We start from the raw sequence: 17,049 nt of genomic DNA, 5'->3' as shown, positions 1-17,049 counted from the left end.
CATCCATACCCGCACAAAAAAACTCAAGTTAACATGTTTCAAGGATAAAGGCTAAACAGATGCAAAAATGAATTTCTGTGAAAACTACAGAGTATTATCACAAAGATAAGCATTATCACTATAAAGATCATAGAAACAGCTACATCTTAACCTATATTGTCATCTTTTAGTTTCTACAGAATTTAGGGCAAATTGTTTTCGCTGCTCTGGTTTTAATTAAACAAACAAACAAAAAAACTGGTCTGCAGAAAACAACTTCCTCAGTCTTCTAAGCTCTTAAAATAACAAGCAAAGTAAAAATCCAGTTTGGGGAAATATCAAATGACCAGTTCAGGAAAGCTTTTCGCTAGATACTCCTCTTCATACCATAGGAATGGCTGGATCTGGAGGATACTGAGGTAAAGGCACAGGGACCGTGCACAGGCAGCTTCCTGCCACGAAATCTAAAGCTGCAGAACTAAAAGCAGTCCTTGGGCTTCCCTGGTGGCGCAGTGGTTAAGAATCCACCTGCCAATGCAGGGGCCACGGGTTCGAGCCCTGGTCCGGGAAGATCCCACATGCCGCGGAGCAGCTAAGCCCATGTGCCACAACTACTGAGCCTGTGCTCTAGAGCCCGTGAGCCAGAACTACTGAGCCCGTGTGCCACAAAGACTGAAACCCGCAGGTCTAGAGCCCATGCTCCACAACAAGAGAAGCCGCCGCAATGAGAAGCCCGTGCACCGCAACGAAGAGTAGCCCCCGCTCACCACAACTAGGGAGAAGCCTGCATGCAGCAGCGAAGACCCAACACAGCCATATTTATTTATTTATTTATTTATTTATTTAAGCAGTCCTTGCAGCAGATCACATAGATACGGGGCCAGAGCCACAACTGGTAACAAAGAGGATGCATCTGCCTAGAGTTTCCTCTGTGCCATATGTATTATCCAAGAACCCTAAGAGGTAATGGCAACCAGGGTAGGTGGCTCTTCAAGGACTTGAGACCCACAACCTAGCCACACACTGGCATGATTAACAAGTCCCAGCATCATGTTGTATTTAATAAAAGGAAGCATGGTTTTCATGTTGTACATACTGCACAAGTTAGGATGAAAATTATCATTTAATAAAAAATTAATAATTCCTAACCTTAAAAGCTATCTGAAAAGCAAATATAAGTATTGTGACATTTAAAAGATGACAGAAATAACTTGCATAGTATGGCAGCAGAAAGTTTATGATACAGTGGAAACAAATCACATTGGAATTCAAGAGGCCTACCATAAAACCTAGCACTTAGCAGACATAATAAATAAAAAACAAATGAATGATCTAATACCAAAGGACTTTGGGTAATTATTTCTTCTCTCCCTGCTTCCTCATTGCTAAAATTAAATTGTAATGAAGAGTAAATGAGTTATTACACATAAAGTGCTTAGAATAGTTCCTGGCAGTCAGCACTCAATAAATAGTAGATACTATCACTAGATGCCAGTCTAGTTCTACCACTGAACACAGGTGTAATCTCAGACAAATTACTAACCATTCTGAAATTCTATAAAATGACAGGGCTAGTGACAGATGCTCTACAGCTCCCTTTCGGCTCTAAAAAATATTTAAATTCCAATTCTCAAACATGTTACATAGGCAATAAGTACCCCATACACACACATTAAAATTTTAAATACCAGCATATTTTCCAGACTTCAGTATATTACACAATATACACCAAACATACTGTGGGGTTGGGGGGGTTGGTATGAGTGGATGTTATTGCATGTCCAGACTATCAGTTAAGGTGGAGACTATAACTTGAACACATCAAAAAAAGAAATATACTCAAAATAAGGAAAAGAGACCTGGATGAAGTTTAAGGAAATTTTGTTCTATTCCTGGCACTGCTGCCAACCTTAAAACCCTAAGTTACTCCTATCTACGTTTGTTTAAGTTCAGAAAGGTCGGGATAGATGATCACTAAAAGATCCCTTTGAAACTTTCTTCATTTTTTTCCTCTTTCCAAACTAGAATGTCAATTATTACTTACAATACCGGAAGTTTAGCACAAATAAATGTGAAAATTGGCTGATCTTTGACCTAAGCAGTCTCTGATCTGAGAATGAGTAACAGTGCACCAGACTTAGATGGGCCTACATACACTTCCAAGAGCCAGTGCACTGGATTCTGCCTCTGCTTTTAAAATAATCCGTATTCTACAACGCAGAGAAGGGCAGGAAATAGAAAGTAGCTCAATATATGCACTGGTCTGCTCATTTTCTCACGTAATCACATATTTAACCGATGACTCCTTTGTATCACAATATATTTAACAGCCAACATTTATTCAGCACCTTCCACATGATGAATCCAATGCTAAGCATTAAAGCATTACTGCATAAAGCAAGAAGACAATTTTAAATGATGTTCAAGTAAGAGAACTGTTGTATGGACTGGAAAAATACATAGCGAAATTCATTTCACTTCCAAAATAAATCCACAGTAAAAAAGACAACAGAATCTTAATTATTTCACTGATTTTCTTTAAAAAAAAAAAACAAAAACACAGATAAATAGAAGCTGAAATTTAACCTCTAGCATTCAGATCAAGAAAGTAATTTATTCTTAATATTCCCAAGAGGTTTCATTATATTCTTATCTTTTTATTTCAAACCTATAGCAAAATGAGGAACAAAGAACAGAAACTTGCCTAAAACATATAATTAAAAGTTAAAATAAAAAAACTAAAAACCTCTTACCTGAGCATGAAAATTGGACATAGTTGTTGTCTCTATATCCTTCTTTCCCAATATCTCCATTTTCACTGGTGAATTGGGAAAATTAAATGAAAAGTAGTCTAAAAAATCAGGTAAATAAGTAGCTGCCCCATGAACAATACCCATTACATAGAAAGCTGCAGAGTTCTCGTTTTCACTGAACACCAGACCCACAAACTCTTCTGCAAACCTCTCCATCTCCACAGGAGACAGGTGGGAGAGTTCATTGCTGTAGGCGTGGATAACTGATGCACCTCCATTAGGCTGGTGCTCAATATGAATGAGCTGTTTGAACTCCAAAGTGTCCAACCTTTTGAGGTTGTTCTGAACCCGTGGCTCCTTTAATGACACAAATGGAAACTCACTGTTCTCTGGAATTTTGGAATCATAGTTCTTGGTATCCAAATTCTTTCCACTGTAATCCTTTATGTTATCATTTAGGATGCCTTTGGCTTCTTGATCTTCAACATCAGACAGCAATCCTGAGCAGATGGTTTGAATAGATTTGCTATACATTTTTGGACGCTTCCGTTTTTCATTCTCTTTGTGTTTCTTTTTCTTCTTCTTCTTTGCCTTCTTAATTTGTAAGTCTTCTACACTTGTTTTTGGTTTCTCCTTCCCACCTGTTGGAAAAAATTTTTTTGAAACTCTGTATTTTAGTTTCTTTAAAAACCATGCTTTAGGAATTGTTTTATAATAAATAAGCAAAATTCACTCAGAATGAAGTTTATATTTGGGACTTGTTTTACACAGTATTGATAATCATAATTTAGTCAGGTTCTTTCCCTCTCTCTCCACACACACAGGCACACACACACAGAGGAAGGCTTAAGACAAAGTTATGCCCAGAGTGCATGGTACCATTCTGACATGTAGCAGATGCTCAATCAGTATTTACTGAAGTAACGAAACGAATGTTTTAGAAAGCATAATCTTCAAATTCTAAATATAGAAAGTCAGAAATGGAAAGTTGAACAAAAGTCAATATGAACAATGCCCTGCAGATGTTTCCCATCGATATATATCATTTTTACTTTAAATTCTTAAAAATTGCATATAGGTGTCAAGAGTTACAAATCATAAAAGGAGAAAAATACTTGCATAGTGTATCAGCAACAAACATAGCAATTCCTTAGCTTTTTACCATATGTCCTCCTTGGTAAAGTACTCTTTCATCCAAAATGGGCTATGTTAGATCTACTAGAGTCTACAAAGTTTCCAGTGAAGACCTAACAAGGTACCATAAGAGATGACAAAATTAGAATCACTTATCATGTCCTAAGTACAAATGATATCCATGTACTGGTAAAGAGAGAAATTTAAAAAAGAAAGAAGGAAAGAAAGAAAAAGACATGGGTCATAGTAAGTTTATATATTAATAAGTTTCTGTAACCAAAGGCAAGTAGACCCTAGGCTCAGTAATTCAGAAATCCAAAGAATAAAAGATTAATCCACAGAGGCTATACAGCTATAGAATTTAAGCGTACACATATAAACACAACATTATCACAGTATACTTATTTCTATACAATAAGAAAAATAGAAAACAGTAAACATCCTCACAAGAAAATATTATGCTTCCTAAGATAATATGAAAAAAGCCATTAAGATAACAGTTGAGGAAAGAAGGTATTCACTGTTTCCATCTGTTATTTCACTTTTATAGATAACCTGTCATGAATTAAGTTTTCTCAACCTGCTTCTTTAGCTTAATTTTTCCATCCTCACATATCTCTATTATTCTTTTCTGCCTCTGGTGAATGAGATGTCCTGCCTACTTCCCCAAAATAAGTCCATCCCACCAACTCCAAAACCCTTGCTTAAAGTTCTCTATCCTCTTCTTTTGACCACCAAACTTCTTATAAAAAACTGCAATGCCCAATGCCTTCCCTTTATTAACTGACCATTCTTATCCCTTAAATTCTGGGTCTGCTTCCAGCCAACTCAAATTTACTTTCCCAGAATGTTCATATATCAAATCCAATGATATTCTCTCAAATCACTCTTCCTGATCTCTCCAATGTTTTATGTAATTACCCAACTCATCCTTGATTATTTTTTACTTCCATGATACTACTGCCTTAATTTTTGGTCTAAAAGCCTCATGACTATCTCTCATCCTTAATGCAGGAGCCATATTAATCATTCTACACGTTTTATATATTGCTTTGATCATGTTCATTCCTTGACTCAACTGCTTTCAAGGGTTCTCAAATACAACCTCTTCAGTCTGGAATCCAGAGTCAATGCCCTCAAGTACGCCATGCTCTGGTCCAATTTGCACTACTTACAATTTCTTATGAAACATACCTAGTCCTACTTTATCTTTCTACTACTGGCAAAGGTATTTCCTTTCCCTAAAATATCCTTGCCCTGCCTAGTACTTACTACTGAACTCTTTCTTACCCATCCTTTAAAGACTACTCTTACATCATCTTCTTCATTTTGTTTTCCCTCATCTTTGTAGTTGGAACTGAAATCACTTCACTCTAAATTCATGTTATTATATATTCTATATCTATGAATATATATGATATGGTCATATAAAGTTATTATTTTTTCATTCATAGGATGCCTGTATAACATATGTCCTTCAGGATACTGTACGAGTGAAACAAATAACTTTGATGAATTCAGAGTGAAACACTTTTCTTCACCAATCATCAAATCCCTCCTGGCATCTAGTACATTGCTACAGATGAACATTTAATGACTCCATGAATGCAAAGATTTCTCTCACCAACAGACTACCTGAAGTTTATAGGTTTTTTCCCTTGTCTCCCTTTCAGTCAGTTCTTCACCATATGAATACTATCACTAAATCCTAACCCTGAAACAACAACCATAAAAATTCTCTCCAGTTCACAGCAATTCTTGAAAAAGGAAAGTTTAATGTTAATAATAAACTACCTCTTCTAAAAATTCGTAAGTATGCAATGGAGACCAAATTGCTATCATTATGAAAAGCAAAACTAAAAATCTGTCAACATTATTGATTATGCAGGTTTGCAAAGTCATAAAATGCAACACTTAATAAAGTGTTAATTTTCTTGAGTCTACATGTAAGTAGTTTTAAAATATATTAACAAATTCATACTTGCTACCCAGGTATAAACTATCAAAACATCAGATTCAGGTTAAAATCTTAGGAAAAATTAATAATAAAAAGTTAAAACAGGGAGTTAATCAAAATGAAAGATAAAAGAGGTTTATATTCAATATATGTAAGTAAAATCCAAATGAGTCAAGCAAAAAAGACAGTAGTATATTAAAAAACAGGACTTAAAAGTTTAACGGGCTTACATATAATTAATAACTAAACTGGAAATACATGTAAAATTGTACAAATTAAATCGTTTGCCAAAATAAACAGAATTTCATTTGAATGAAAATATAAGCTTAATATCCTATTATATTTACAACTAACACATTTTTTAAAGTTAAAATAGTAAATATCCAGTCATGTTACTTTAAAATAAAATAGGTACAACAGTCTATCTATTTCTTAGTCACAAGGATGGATGAAAACAGTAGTAGTATAATAGAAACTGAAAAATACAAACTAATAAGAAATTAGTCAAGAGACTGTTATATTGAGCATCAAGTAATTAAACTTCCATGACAAACTACTCTGTAATTAAATACTAAAGTGAGCACAGTGTGCAGAAAAGAGTTAAACATAACACACCTGAGACTGCTATCCTTAGGCCTGCTTGCAAGGGTGGCCTTTGGCTGGCATCTGAGAACTTGTATTTTGGGAAGGTTACTACCATTCCCTGATTAAGAGTGGCTCACTGTACCTAAACTGTTTGTGCAAACAATATGGTTTACGTTGAACACCTGTTTTCCTTCTGGAATTTTGCTACATGCTACACAGGGCATGCCTATGTGACCAGCTCCCAGTAGAAACCCTGACTATTGAGTTTCTAATGAGCGTCCCTGGTAGACAACATTTCACATATGTTATCACAATTCACTGCTGGAAGAATTAAGTGCATCCTTTGTGACTCCACTAGGAGAGGACTCTTGGAAGCTTGTGCCTAGCTTCCTCCAGAAATCGCCACATGTGCCTTTTCTCATTACTAATTTTACTTTGTATCCTCCACTATAATAAATCATAGCCATGAGTACAAATTTATGCTGAGTCTTGTGAGTCCTCCCAGCAAATCATCAAACCTGGGGGTAGTCTTGGGGATTCCCCCCTCCATGGGTACAGGTAAAATGCATTCTTTACATTTAAATCAAATCAAGGCACTAGCCTTTACTAGGTAATTTTTTTAAAGTTTTATACAATCTCTCACTCATTTAATGTCTTGGAATGATACATGAAATGCAACAGATACATATGTAGGAAATTTTTAAATACTTGAGATAAGATCATTTTGAATGTTTTTCTCTTATACTAAAAGGTCTTTAAAGTACATATTTACTCTAAATTCATAATTCTTCAAACGGAGCCCAATAAATCAGAACTGTAGTGTTTTTTTTAAAGGATCCTGGTAAATACCCATAACGGAAAGAACTGCTAAGTAATTTGGACCCTCAAAAAGTATAAAAGTATAAGGTTGATGGGAGACCCTCCCCCCAAAGATCCACAGACATATGCACAGTGGACCTCAAACACACACATACACACACACACCAAGTAGACACACACATGCACAGATAGCCAAAGAGAGAATCTGACACAGAGAGAAATGGAGACACACACACAGTCAGAAGAAAGAGGCACTCATACAGAAACAGAAAAAACCACACACACAAACAGATAAAAAAAAAACCAGCATGTGTTGTTAATGGCAAATTATTTTTTAAAAATCTTTAAAAATCACAAAATCACTGGAATTAATTTCCACTCCTAACCTTAGTATATTTTTAGTGTTAATAAAGGAAAAATAAAGGTTGCCCAGAAATACTGGCTATGATTTCATAGCTAATATGGGAAGTAATATATATATATATATATATATATATTTTTATATATATATATAGAATTCCATTATCATACACAGAAACAAAGCAGTAATTAGCTTAGCTATTTTCAACCTTTGGTCTTTGGGGAATGACTTTCCTTTTTTGGCACAGCAACATCTTTGCTCCTCCTGTCATGAATTACCTACCTGTGACCTTTAGTACACTACCAATAACCTTGAACACCGGCTTCTTTTCATCCCCTTTCTACCTGCTCGCCAGCAAGCTTTGCTGATATGCTATAATGATAAGATTTACTCTCAAGAATACTATAGTCATAACATCCATGTTCTCACACCTTATCAATGAACAACATAAAATGGCTGAAACACATAAGTGTACTCAGAAAAAGTAGTTGGTAGACATTAGATATAAAAGGATGAGCTAAATAAGCTTATGTTTCAAATTTATTTGTTCTTTTAAACTGTTTCTAATAAAGCAAACTCCTATTTTATCAGTGAAAAACATTTACAAGATTTCTGCATTAATAAAACATTTCTGGCATGTATATAATCATGTATATATTTCTAGTCATAACACAGTTTTTAATGAAAATGTGGAAGAAATAAGACTGGTGTGGAGTAAGAGTTAGTTACTTTATTTTTTTCCCCCTTTTTAAAAAAAATGTTTTTTTTGGCCATGCCCTGCAGCATGCGGTATCTCAGTTCCTGGACTAGGATCAAAGCGTGCCCCCTGCAATGGAGGCACAGACTCTTAACCACTGGGCCACCAGGGAGGGCCCATGGAGTAAGAGTTAGCATCTACTGTCAGATATTCAAGTGTCATCACCAATCAATCAATGCCTGCGTCTGCCATAGCTTGCAATGTTAGCATTATCAGAAGGAGAAAATTTTAAGGAGAGAATAAAAGTTGAAAGCCATAAAAGGAAAAGGGACACAAAGTAGTACATAATAGGATACTTACCGCCCCCACCTAACTGATTCTCTTGTTGCTCCAGGACACCAATAACAAAGGATGCCTTTCCCTGATCATAAGGCTCACTTGGGAAATGGCCGGCCACACAAGCAGAACAAATTGTTTTTGCCGGGTAATAAGAATAGCTAACACTTACTCAGTGCTTACCATGGGACAGGCACAATTTCTCAAATTAATCATGTTTTTATTCATTTAATTATCTATATACTACCTACTAGGAGGGGAGATAGTTCTGTCACTGTTTTTAATCACAAGAGTTAATCTTTCATATGTGTTTATAAGTAACATTCATAGCTACTTATTGAATATCTGTGGGCTAGACAACTGTACTTGGCACTTCCACCTTACTTTACCTCATTTAATCTCTGCAACCCTGTAAGACAGTAATTAAATTATTATTTACCTCCATTTTACAGTAAATAGATTTTGCTATGGTCATCCCAGAGGTCACCAATTTATTTCCAAATCTATCTCTTTTTTTTCCCCTCTATCATCACTAGGTTTCAGTTTAGCTCGGTTCAAAATACCTCTTAAATTTTTCATTTACTTCAAAGTCAAGGTTACCACTGTATATTACTCGAAAATCTCCACTTTTTAGGCTATTTAAAATTCTGCTCGCATATGTAATTTCTAGGTTCACATACTTCACATTAATGGTATGTTAGGAATCTAACATTCAACCAAGTGACAGGAATTTACATCACTGTACAAACGGATAACAAAATGACTATGTGACTAAACCAATAAAAAATGACTATTTGACTAAACCAAGAGGGTAAAGATAAGAAAACATTTCAAGTGTTAATCATTAGCTGCTGTAGAGCACTAGTGTGATTATATTCAACTCCTGCCTCAAAGGCTTACAATCTATTTAGACAACACAGATAAAACACACTGGCAAAAAAAATAGAACAAAAGGACCATGAGCATTCACCAAGTAGCCATCAACTTAAGCTCTGACATGTTTCTTCAAGGTCAAAAGAATTTTATAGAAAATAAAGTTCTGACAAGCAGAAAATAGAGCTTAGACGAAGTGCCACCAAAGAACATCTGGAAACGTGACACAGAATGAAATGAAATTATAGAATCTAATATTGTTTACCTTAAATAATATAAATTAACCAGTAATTTCATTGCACCTATAGTGCTATGGCCTTTTCTCCCTTATGTAGATAGAAAGGCTTATCCACACATAAATTCAATATGAAATTAATCAAAGTCAACGTGTTCTGATCCACAACTTGTTAACTTGATGAGGCAGCAATTGAATTTGCTAGCTGTCTAGCAACCAAATGCCACTGATTCTTCTTACCTTGCTATCTGAGTGAATTTAAAACTATCCTTCTATCACAAATTCTCTCTGGAAAAGTTCAGATTTATTGACAGGATTTATATTATTACCTCACCATCCACCCCCATGTATAAACAACAACTAGAAATAGTTGCAATGAGAAAAAACAGGAAACAAAAAGAGGATATTCTTAAGCATGCAAGAAACATACAGTAAAACAGTACACCTTCTTATTTAGCTCAGAGTAAAATGCTGCCTCTAAATCCTAGACTATGCTATGGTGATTATCATCAAATATTGGTAAGATCACTTCCTCCACCATACCTATCATGCTAAAAATTTCTTTAGCCTTTTATTTTAGATTATCTAAATATGGATAAAGACTAGTAATATAAACACAGAGTTAGATAACTTATTTTCAAATAATTTAAGGAACCTAATAATTACCTTTACTACTTTCTAATAACTCACTAAATAAATATACTAAAGACATATTACTACACAAATTAGAAAACCCCACTATTTACTTTTCATAGTCTGACCACAAATGTTTATTTCCAGCAAAATTCAGCACCAAATAACATTTCTTATTTTAATCACTAAGCCAATACATACATACTGAACAATATAACACAGTACAACTGAAATCACTTAATATAAACTTACTTTTCAGCAAAATCTTTACTTCTCCATTTTCTTTCTTGATCTCATTCATTATTTTATGCTTCTTTTTTTCTCTCTCCTTTTCTTTATCTCTTTCTTTAATTTTGTCTTTGATTTTATCTAAAAGACAAAATAAACATTTAAAACTATTTTAAAATTTTATTTTTTTCATGAACTACAGTGAAATTTCTAGAATTACAACACAACAAGAAAATCAGAATGAAAAACAAACATGCCTTTTTTTCTTTCTCTAAGGTTTTAGTTATTTATAAATTTCCTTTCATATACTGAACACTGGAATACATAATACATCATAAACTACCAAAATTTATCACTACACATTTTTTTTTTAAATTAAAGGTAGTACTCTTTTTTTTAAATTTTATTTATTTATTTATTTATGGCTGTGTTGGGTCTTCGTTTCTGTGCGAGGGCTTTCTCTAGTTGCGCCAAGTGGGGGCCACTCTTCATCGCGGTGCACGGGCCTCTCACTATTGTGGCCTCTCTTATTGCGGAGCACAGGCTCCAGACGCGCAGGCTCAGCAATTGTGGCTCACGGGCCTAGTCGCTCCGCAGCATGTGGGATCTTCCCAGACCAGGGCTCGAACCCATGTCCCCCGCATTGCCAGGCAGATTCTCAACCACGGCGTCACCAGGGAAGCCCTATCATCACACATTTTATTCTAAAGATTATTCTTCACATACTTCATGTCCAACACAACATCAAACTAACTTCAAATCACTTAAAATAAGTGGCTAACTTTAATCGAGAGAGTAAACTACAGCGGAAAACGGGCTAATTTTGAAGCTGGGCATATCTGGATTGGTTAACATAACACTGGAAAAAATACTCATTCTCAATATCCTAATATGTAAAATAATGATTGATATCTTTCTCATGGGTAACTACAAGGACTAAATGAAGAAAGATATAAAATGACTACCCAGAGCCTGGTATATATATAAGACTAGATGTTAGTTCCCTTATCCTTGCACCTTTTAAAAAAGATATGACTGAGATGGCTAACTGGTGATATTATGATATTAAAATAAAGGGTATAGGAACTCTAAGAATCATTAACCTGCATTCTAAAAATTCAAACTTTGTGTGTATAAAATTATTCGATGTCCTTTTAATTACTGTTGTTCAATCAAGCTCCTATGCACCCAGCAAAAGACGAAATGTAGAGGAGAATTTTAAAATAGTGATGAAATCCTTGTCTTCAAAAAGCTTACTACTGATTACAAAGCTATGATGGAAAAACACAAAACTGCAAAAAGCCTGTAATGTAACACCCGAGATTATATAACATATATGCCAATTGCATAATTTCTTAAAATCCCTCCTTACTTCTCTTTCTATAAACACTATCCTAAGTTCAGGCCCTAGTCACCTCATGTTTAGATTACTGTCTTGATCAGCTCTGTCAAACAGAAATATAATGGTTACCACATACGTAAATTTAAATTTTCTGGTAGTCACATCAGAAACAAAACAAAACTAGTGAAGTTAATTTTAATAATAATTTATTTAGCCAATGTATCTAAAACGTCATTTCAACATGGAACCAATACTAAAAAATTACTGAGATATTTTACATTCTTTTTTTCATAATAAGATTTCAAAATCCAGTCTATATTTTACACTTATGGCACATCTCAATTCAAAGTAGCTCAACTTTAACTGTTCAAAGGCCACATGAGGACTTCCCTGGTGGCGCAGTGGTTAAGAATCCGCCTGCCAATGCAGGAGACACGGGTTCGAGCCCTGGTCTGGGTCGATCCCACATGCTGTGGAGCAACTAAGTCCGTGCGCCACAACTACTGAGCCTGCGCTCTAGAGCCGGCAAGCCACAACTACTGAGCCCACGTGCCACAACTACTGAAGCCCGCGCGCCCAGAGCCCATGCTCCGCAACAAGAGAAGCCACCGCAATGAGAAGCCCGCGCACTGCAACGAAGAGTAGCCCCCGCTCGCTACAACTAGAGAAAACCCGCGTGCAGCAACGAAGGCCCAACGCAGCCAATAAATAAATAAATAAATAAATAAATAAATAAATAAATAAATAAATAAATAAATAAAAAAGCCACGAGTCTAGGGGCTACCGTACTTAACGACTCTCCAAACTACTTAACTAGATAATTCTCAAAAAAGTTAAATCTATGTATTTAATAAACATTTTAAAACTTATTAATTTAAAAAACACAAATTCAAATAAGATATTTTCACCTATCAAACTGACAAAGTGCTTTTTTTAAAGTCATAATACTCAAAGCAGATGAGAGGACAGTTGATGGCTGAGCAAACCAAAACAGGGATTCACTGACTTAACAAATACGCATTGCTGAGTATAAGAAAAAGTTAGGGATACAGAGGTGAAAAAGCTAGATAAAGTCCTCATATGTTCATATACAACTTATTCTAAAATTCTAGAATAGATTAAGCTGTTCTCACACTTCAGATTAGCTCACTACTCTTACTTTTTGGTCTTTTAAAGTCCTTGAAAACATGTCATAGGCTGTCATCCAGCCATAAAATGTCAGTAAAAATAGCTGGAGCTCAGACATATATAAGTTAATATTGCCTAAGTAACTACACATTTTTAAGTGAACTAGTTACATATCATTTACAATCACAACTGAAGAAAATAGTCATCTGAAATGTCTCCGCATTTCTTCTCCCAATTATCCCTATTAATCTTATTAACCTAAAAGTATTATTTCAATAATTAAACTTTTAAAAGTTTATTAAAGTATAATATACATACAGAAAAAAGCACGTAAGTATACAGCTCAATTTTCACAAAAATGAACAGCACCCGGAACCCATCTCAGGTCCCCCCTTCCAGTCTTTATTATGCAGCACTGCTAAGGGTAACCACGATCCTGACTTCTTAACCCCACAGATTAAAATAACTATAGAATTTTAATGACATATATAAAGAATATGATACACTATAAACCTACCATAGTCATAAAACAAATTTTTTTCAGAATAAAATTAAACTAGTTTCTCATGAAATAAAACTACAATATAATATGACCCAATTTTTATAGACTTTATTTATAAATATACTTATTTATAGACAGTCAAGACTTTATTTTTTAGAGTAGTTTTAGGTTCCCAGGAAAATGAAACAGAAAACAGAGATTTCTCATATATACCTCCTGCCTCTACACATCACAATTTTTAAAGATTTATAATTAATATACACATTCAGAAAACAGACTGAAAGATAATAGTGCAAATCATTAAAAGCCATTACTTTTATTTTTTTAACATCTTTATTGGAGTATAATTGCTTTACAATGGTGTGTTAGTTTCTGCTATATAACAAAGTGAATCAGCTATACGTATACATATATCTCCATATACCCTCCCTCTTGCGTCTCCCTCCCACCCTCCCTATCCCACCCCTCTAGGTGGTCACAAAGCACAGAGCTGATCTCTCTGTGCTATGAGGCTGTTTCCCACTAGCTATCTATTTTACATTTGGTAGTGTGTATATATCAACGCCACTCTCGCACTTCGTCCCAGCTTATCCTTCCCCCTCACCGTGTCCTCAAGTCCATTCTCTATGTCTGCGTCTTTACTCCTGTCCTGCCTCTAGGTTCTTCAGAACCTTCTTTTTTTTAGATTCCATATATATGTGTTAGCATACGGTATTTGTTTTTCTCTTTCTGACTTACTTCACTCTGTATGACAGACTCTAGGTCCATCCACCTCACTACAAATAACTCAATTTCATTTCTTTTTGTAAGCCATTACTTTTAAGTGGCAAAAAGTTTCTAAGTTTCTGCAATAGGAGCATATTAGTTTTGTAATACAGGAAAAGGGGTCTTGAAATATGCCTTCAAGTATGGTATTAAATAGTTCAAGCAAAAATAAGTTGAAGGTGTGAAGTCATTATACAAAAAACACCTATGGAAACAAAAACAATGGCATAGCCAAGACTATAAGAGTGACTGACGACAAAACTACATTTACCTCCTACCCTATACTACAACCAAAACCTTCAAAGCAAAGGAAGCAAAAACAAATCAGTCTATATATACATAGTAGAAAAGCATTTCTTTCTCTTTTTTTTTTAAATAAAGACTTTATACCACACTGTCATGCATTCATATTTATAAGAGCCACTTCGAGGTCTTTTCACAAGGAAAAGACTCCCTGGCATCAGGTTTACAGTTATACATTGTTCTTTAACAACTGTCATTCTTAGTTTTTACTTCTTTTCATGACCATGAATTTGTACAGTTTTATCCTTCATGATTTAATCTAAAGCTTGGAAAGAATTTCTAGCTCATCTTCCCATCACAATTCTTAGAATAAAAGTGAGAATTATTCTACCGTAAGAACAACAAATTATCTGTTTTGAAAAGTCCAATTTAACATAAGGACACTTTTTATTTGAAAATAAAAAGGGGGCTAGGGGACAGACGGAACACAGATGCTAAGAGACCCATGATACGGTTGGAATTTAAAGATGCAAAAGGAATCTAAGAATGGAGGGAAAGAGAAGAAATAAATAAGTCATTATCAACTCACAACATACTTTAAATTATATATGTGGAAAAACACACATGGGCTAAAGACATACCTTATATGTAGAAGTTAAGATATAAAAAAGAAAGCTGATGAAAATAATTTCAAACAAAATATAAATGGGATTTTCAAACATATGGTCAACTTATGATTTAGCAGTATGTCACATATGCATCAATGTAACATGTATTTCACTCACCCAATACATTTCTATTGAGCATATACGTGTATGAGATAAAAATGAGTAAGAGCACTGCACTAAAGAATCTTAAAATCGACAAGGTATCAGTTGATTCTTATTATAAGTACCACTTTGGAAACCAGTTCTTAAATAACAAAATAAATTTTTTCATCTGATTATAATAAAATTCACTTGTCTCCACAAGTATTAATGTCATTATAATAATGTAGGGATGAAAACACACACACACACAAGTATTATATGAACTGCTCCAGTAAGAAAGCAAAACAAAAAGCTTTGTGAATACTTTTAAGAGACTGATCAAATAATACATCAACAAACCGTTCATCTGGAATCTTCAGAATTAATTCACAGATTTCCAGGTAACAGGAGATTGCCACCCATTTTTTAACAGTTCTAATTACTTTAAAAAATGTACTACATACATCCCTGCTTTCAAAAATATAAGAAATATAATTTACTCTTTTCATTTTGACAAAAAATTTAACTCTCACTGTCATACTCATATTGACCTCAAAAACAGAAGAAAAAATTAACTGTTCAAAACTAAATAGCAGCTGAATCATTTCATTTTTATTGTCTCAGCTGTCTCATCACTCCAGGTAAAAGAGGTGACAGCTCTAACTTCTGGCAGTCACTGATAGGCTCATTCTCATTTGTTCTGTGCTAAGAAACTAGACCAGGTCCATTGTGCTATAATATAGCAAGCAGGTTCTCTATCTCACACCGTATTCTAGTTAGTTACAAACATATCTTTCTTCTTAGCATCATTCCTAACCCCACCAGTGTACATTCCCTGAGGGTAGAGAAGGCTCTCCCTCAATAAATGCTTGTTTGATGCATAAAACAAGTCCTGTAATAAAGTAAGAAATTACTGTTATTTTCTACAGTACATCATGAGTTTCTCTCCGGTAAGGTGCTCTAGGTTGATCTTTGTTAATCCTTCCTTCTTTTCCACGGCAAAGAAGGGAATTCTTAGTCCTGAAAGCCTTTCAGTAGTAGTTCTTCAAATGTATATCCCTTTTCTAACTGACCTGGTCATTTCTGACAAACAGTTCTAAGATTTAATAAAGCTATTCCTCCAACAACAGTAGGGATCCAAAATTTTTCTGGGTAAGTCTCAATAAAGACAGTAATTTTCCCCAAAAGACAATGGGCTGATTTCTTTTTTATGCAGAGCTCTTTTTATATAAAGAACTTTCACAATTTACCACCAAAAAAAAGAAAAATTAAAAATAGAAAAAGAAAATTTTAAAAAGAAAATAAAAAATAGTAAATAGGAAAAGATACAAAGGACATAAAACAGGCAAATTTCAAAGAATGCTAATGTCAAACATGAAGAAAAGCTCAATTAAAATAACATGAAATCATTTCTTCATCTATCAAATTGACCATTTTTATTGAGATATCACTGACAAACAGCACTGAATAAGTTTAACGTGTATACAGCATAATGATCTGACTTACATATATGACGAACTGATTACCACAGTAAGTTTAGTGAATATCCATCATCTTATATGGACACAAAATTTTTAAAAAGACCATTTTTCTTAAAAATAACAGTAACCAGTGCTGCTTGGCAAAGGTGAAGCGAAATAGGCACTTCTACACAGTGATGAGCATAAGCTGATAGTCTTTACTGGAGAGCAATTTAACAATATGTTGGAAAAATATTAAAAGTCATCATT

General features: G+C 34.5%; 1 protein-coding gene across 2 annotated transcripts in view; it reads right to left on the bottom strand.

The window, feature by feature from the left end:
• The window catches only part of RSBN1L (round spermatid basic protein 1 like), a 65,408-nt gene that overhangs the window by 23,725 nt on the left and 24,634 nt on the right, over positions 1-17,049 (bottom strand). For both annotated transcript variants that reach the window (XM_082399339.1, XM_082399340.1), the window contains exons 2-3: positions 10,615-10,731; positions 2,733-3,373 (exon numbers count right to left, since the gene is read on the bottom strand). In XM_082399339.1, the coding sequence (XP_082255465.1) occupies positions 2,733-3,373; positions 10,615-10,731 (758 nt within the window). The remainder of the gene's footprint in view (positions 1-2,732; positions 3,374-10,614; positions 10,732-17,049) is intronic.

The sequence above is a fragment of the Balaenoptera borealis genome, assembly GCF_965194805.1.
Source record: "Balaenoptera borealis genome assembly, chromosome: 7".
NCBI lineage: Eukaryota > Metazoa > Chordata > Mammalia > Artiodactyla > Balaenopteridae > Balaenoptera > Balaenoptera borealis.
Note: the sequence above shows the minus strand (reverse complement) of the source record. Positions and strands in the feature narration are given on the sequence as shown.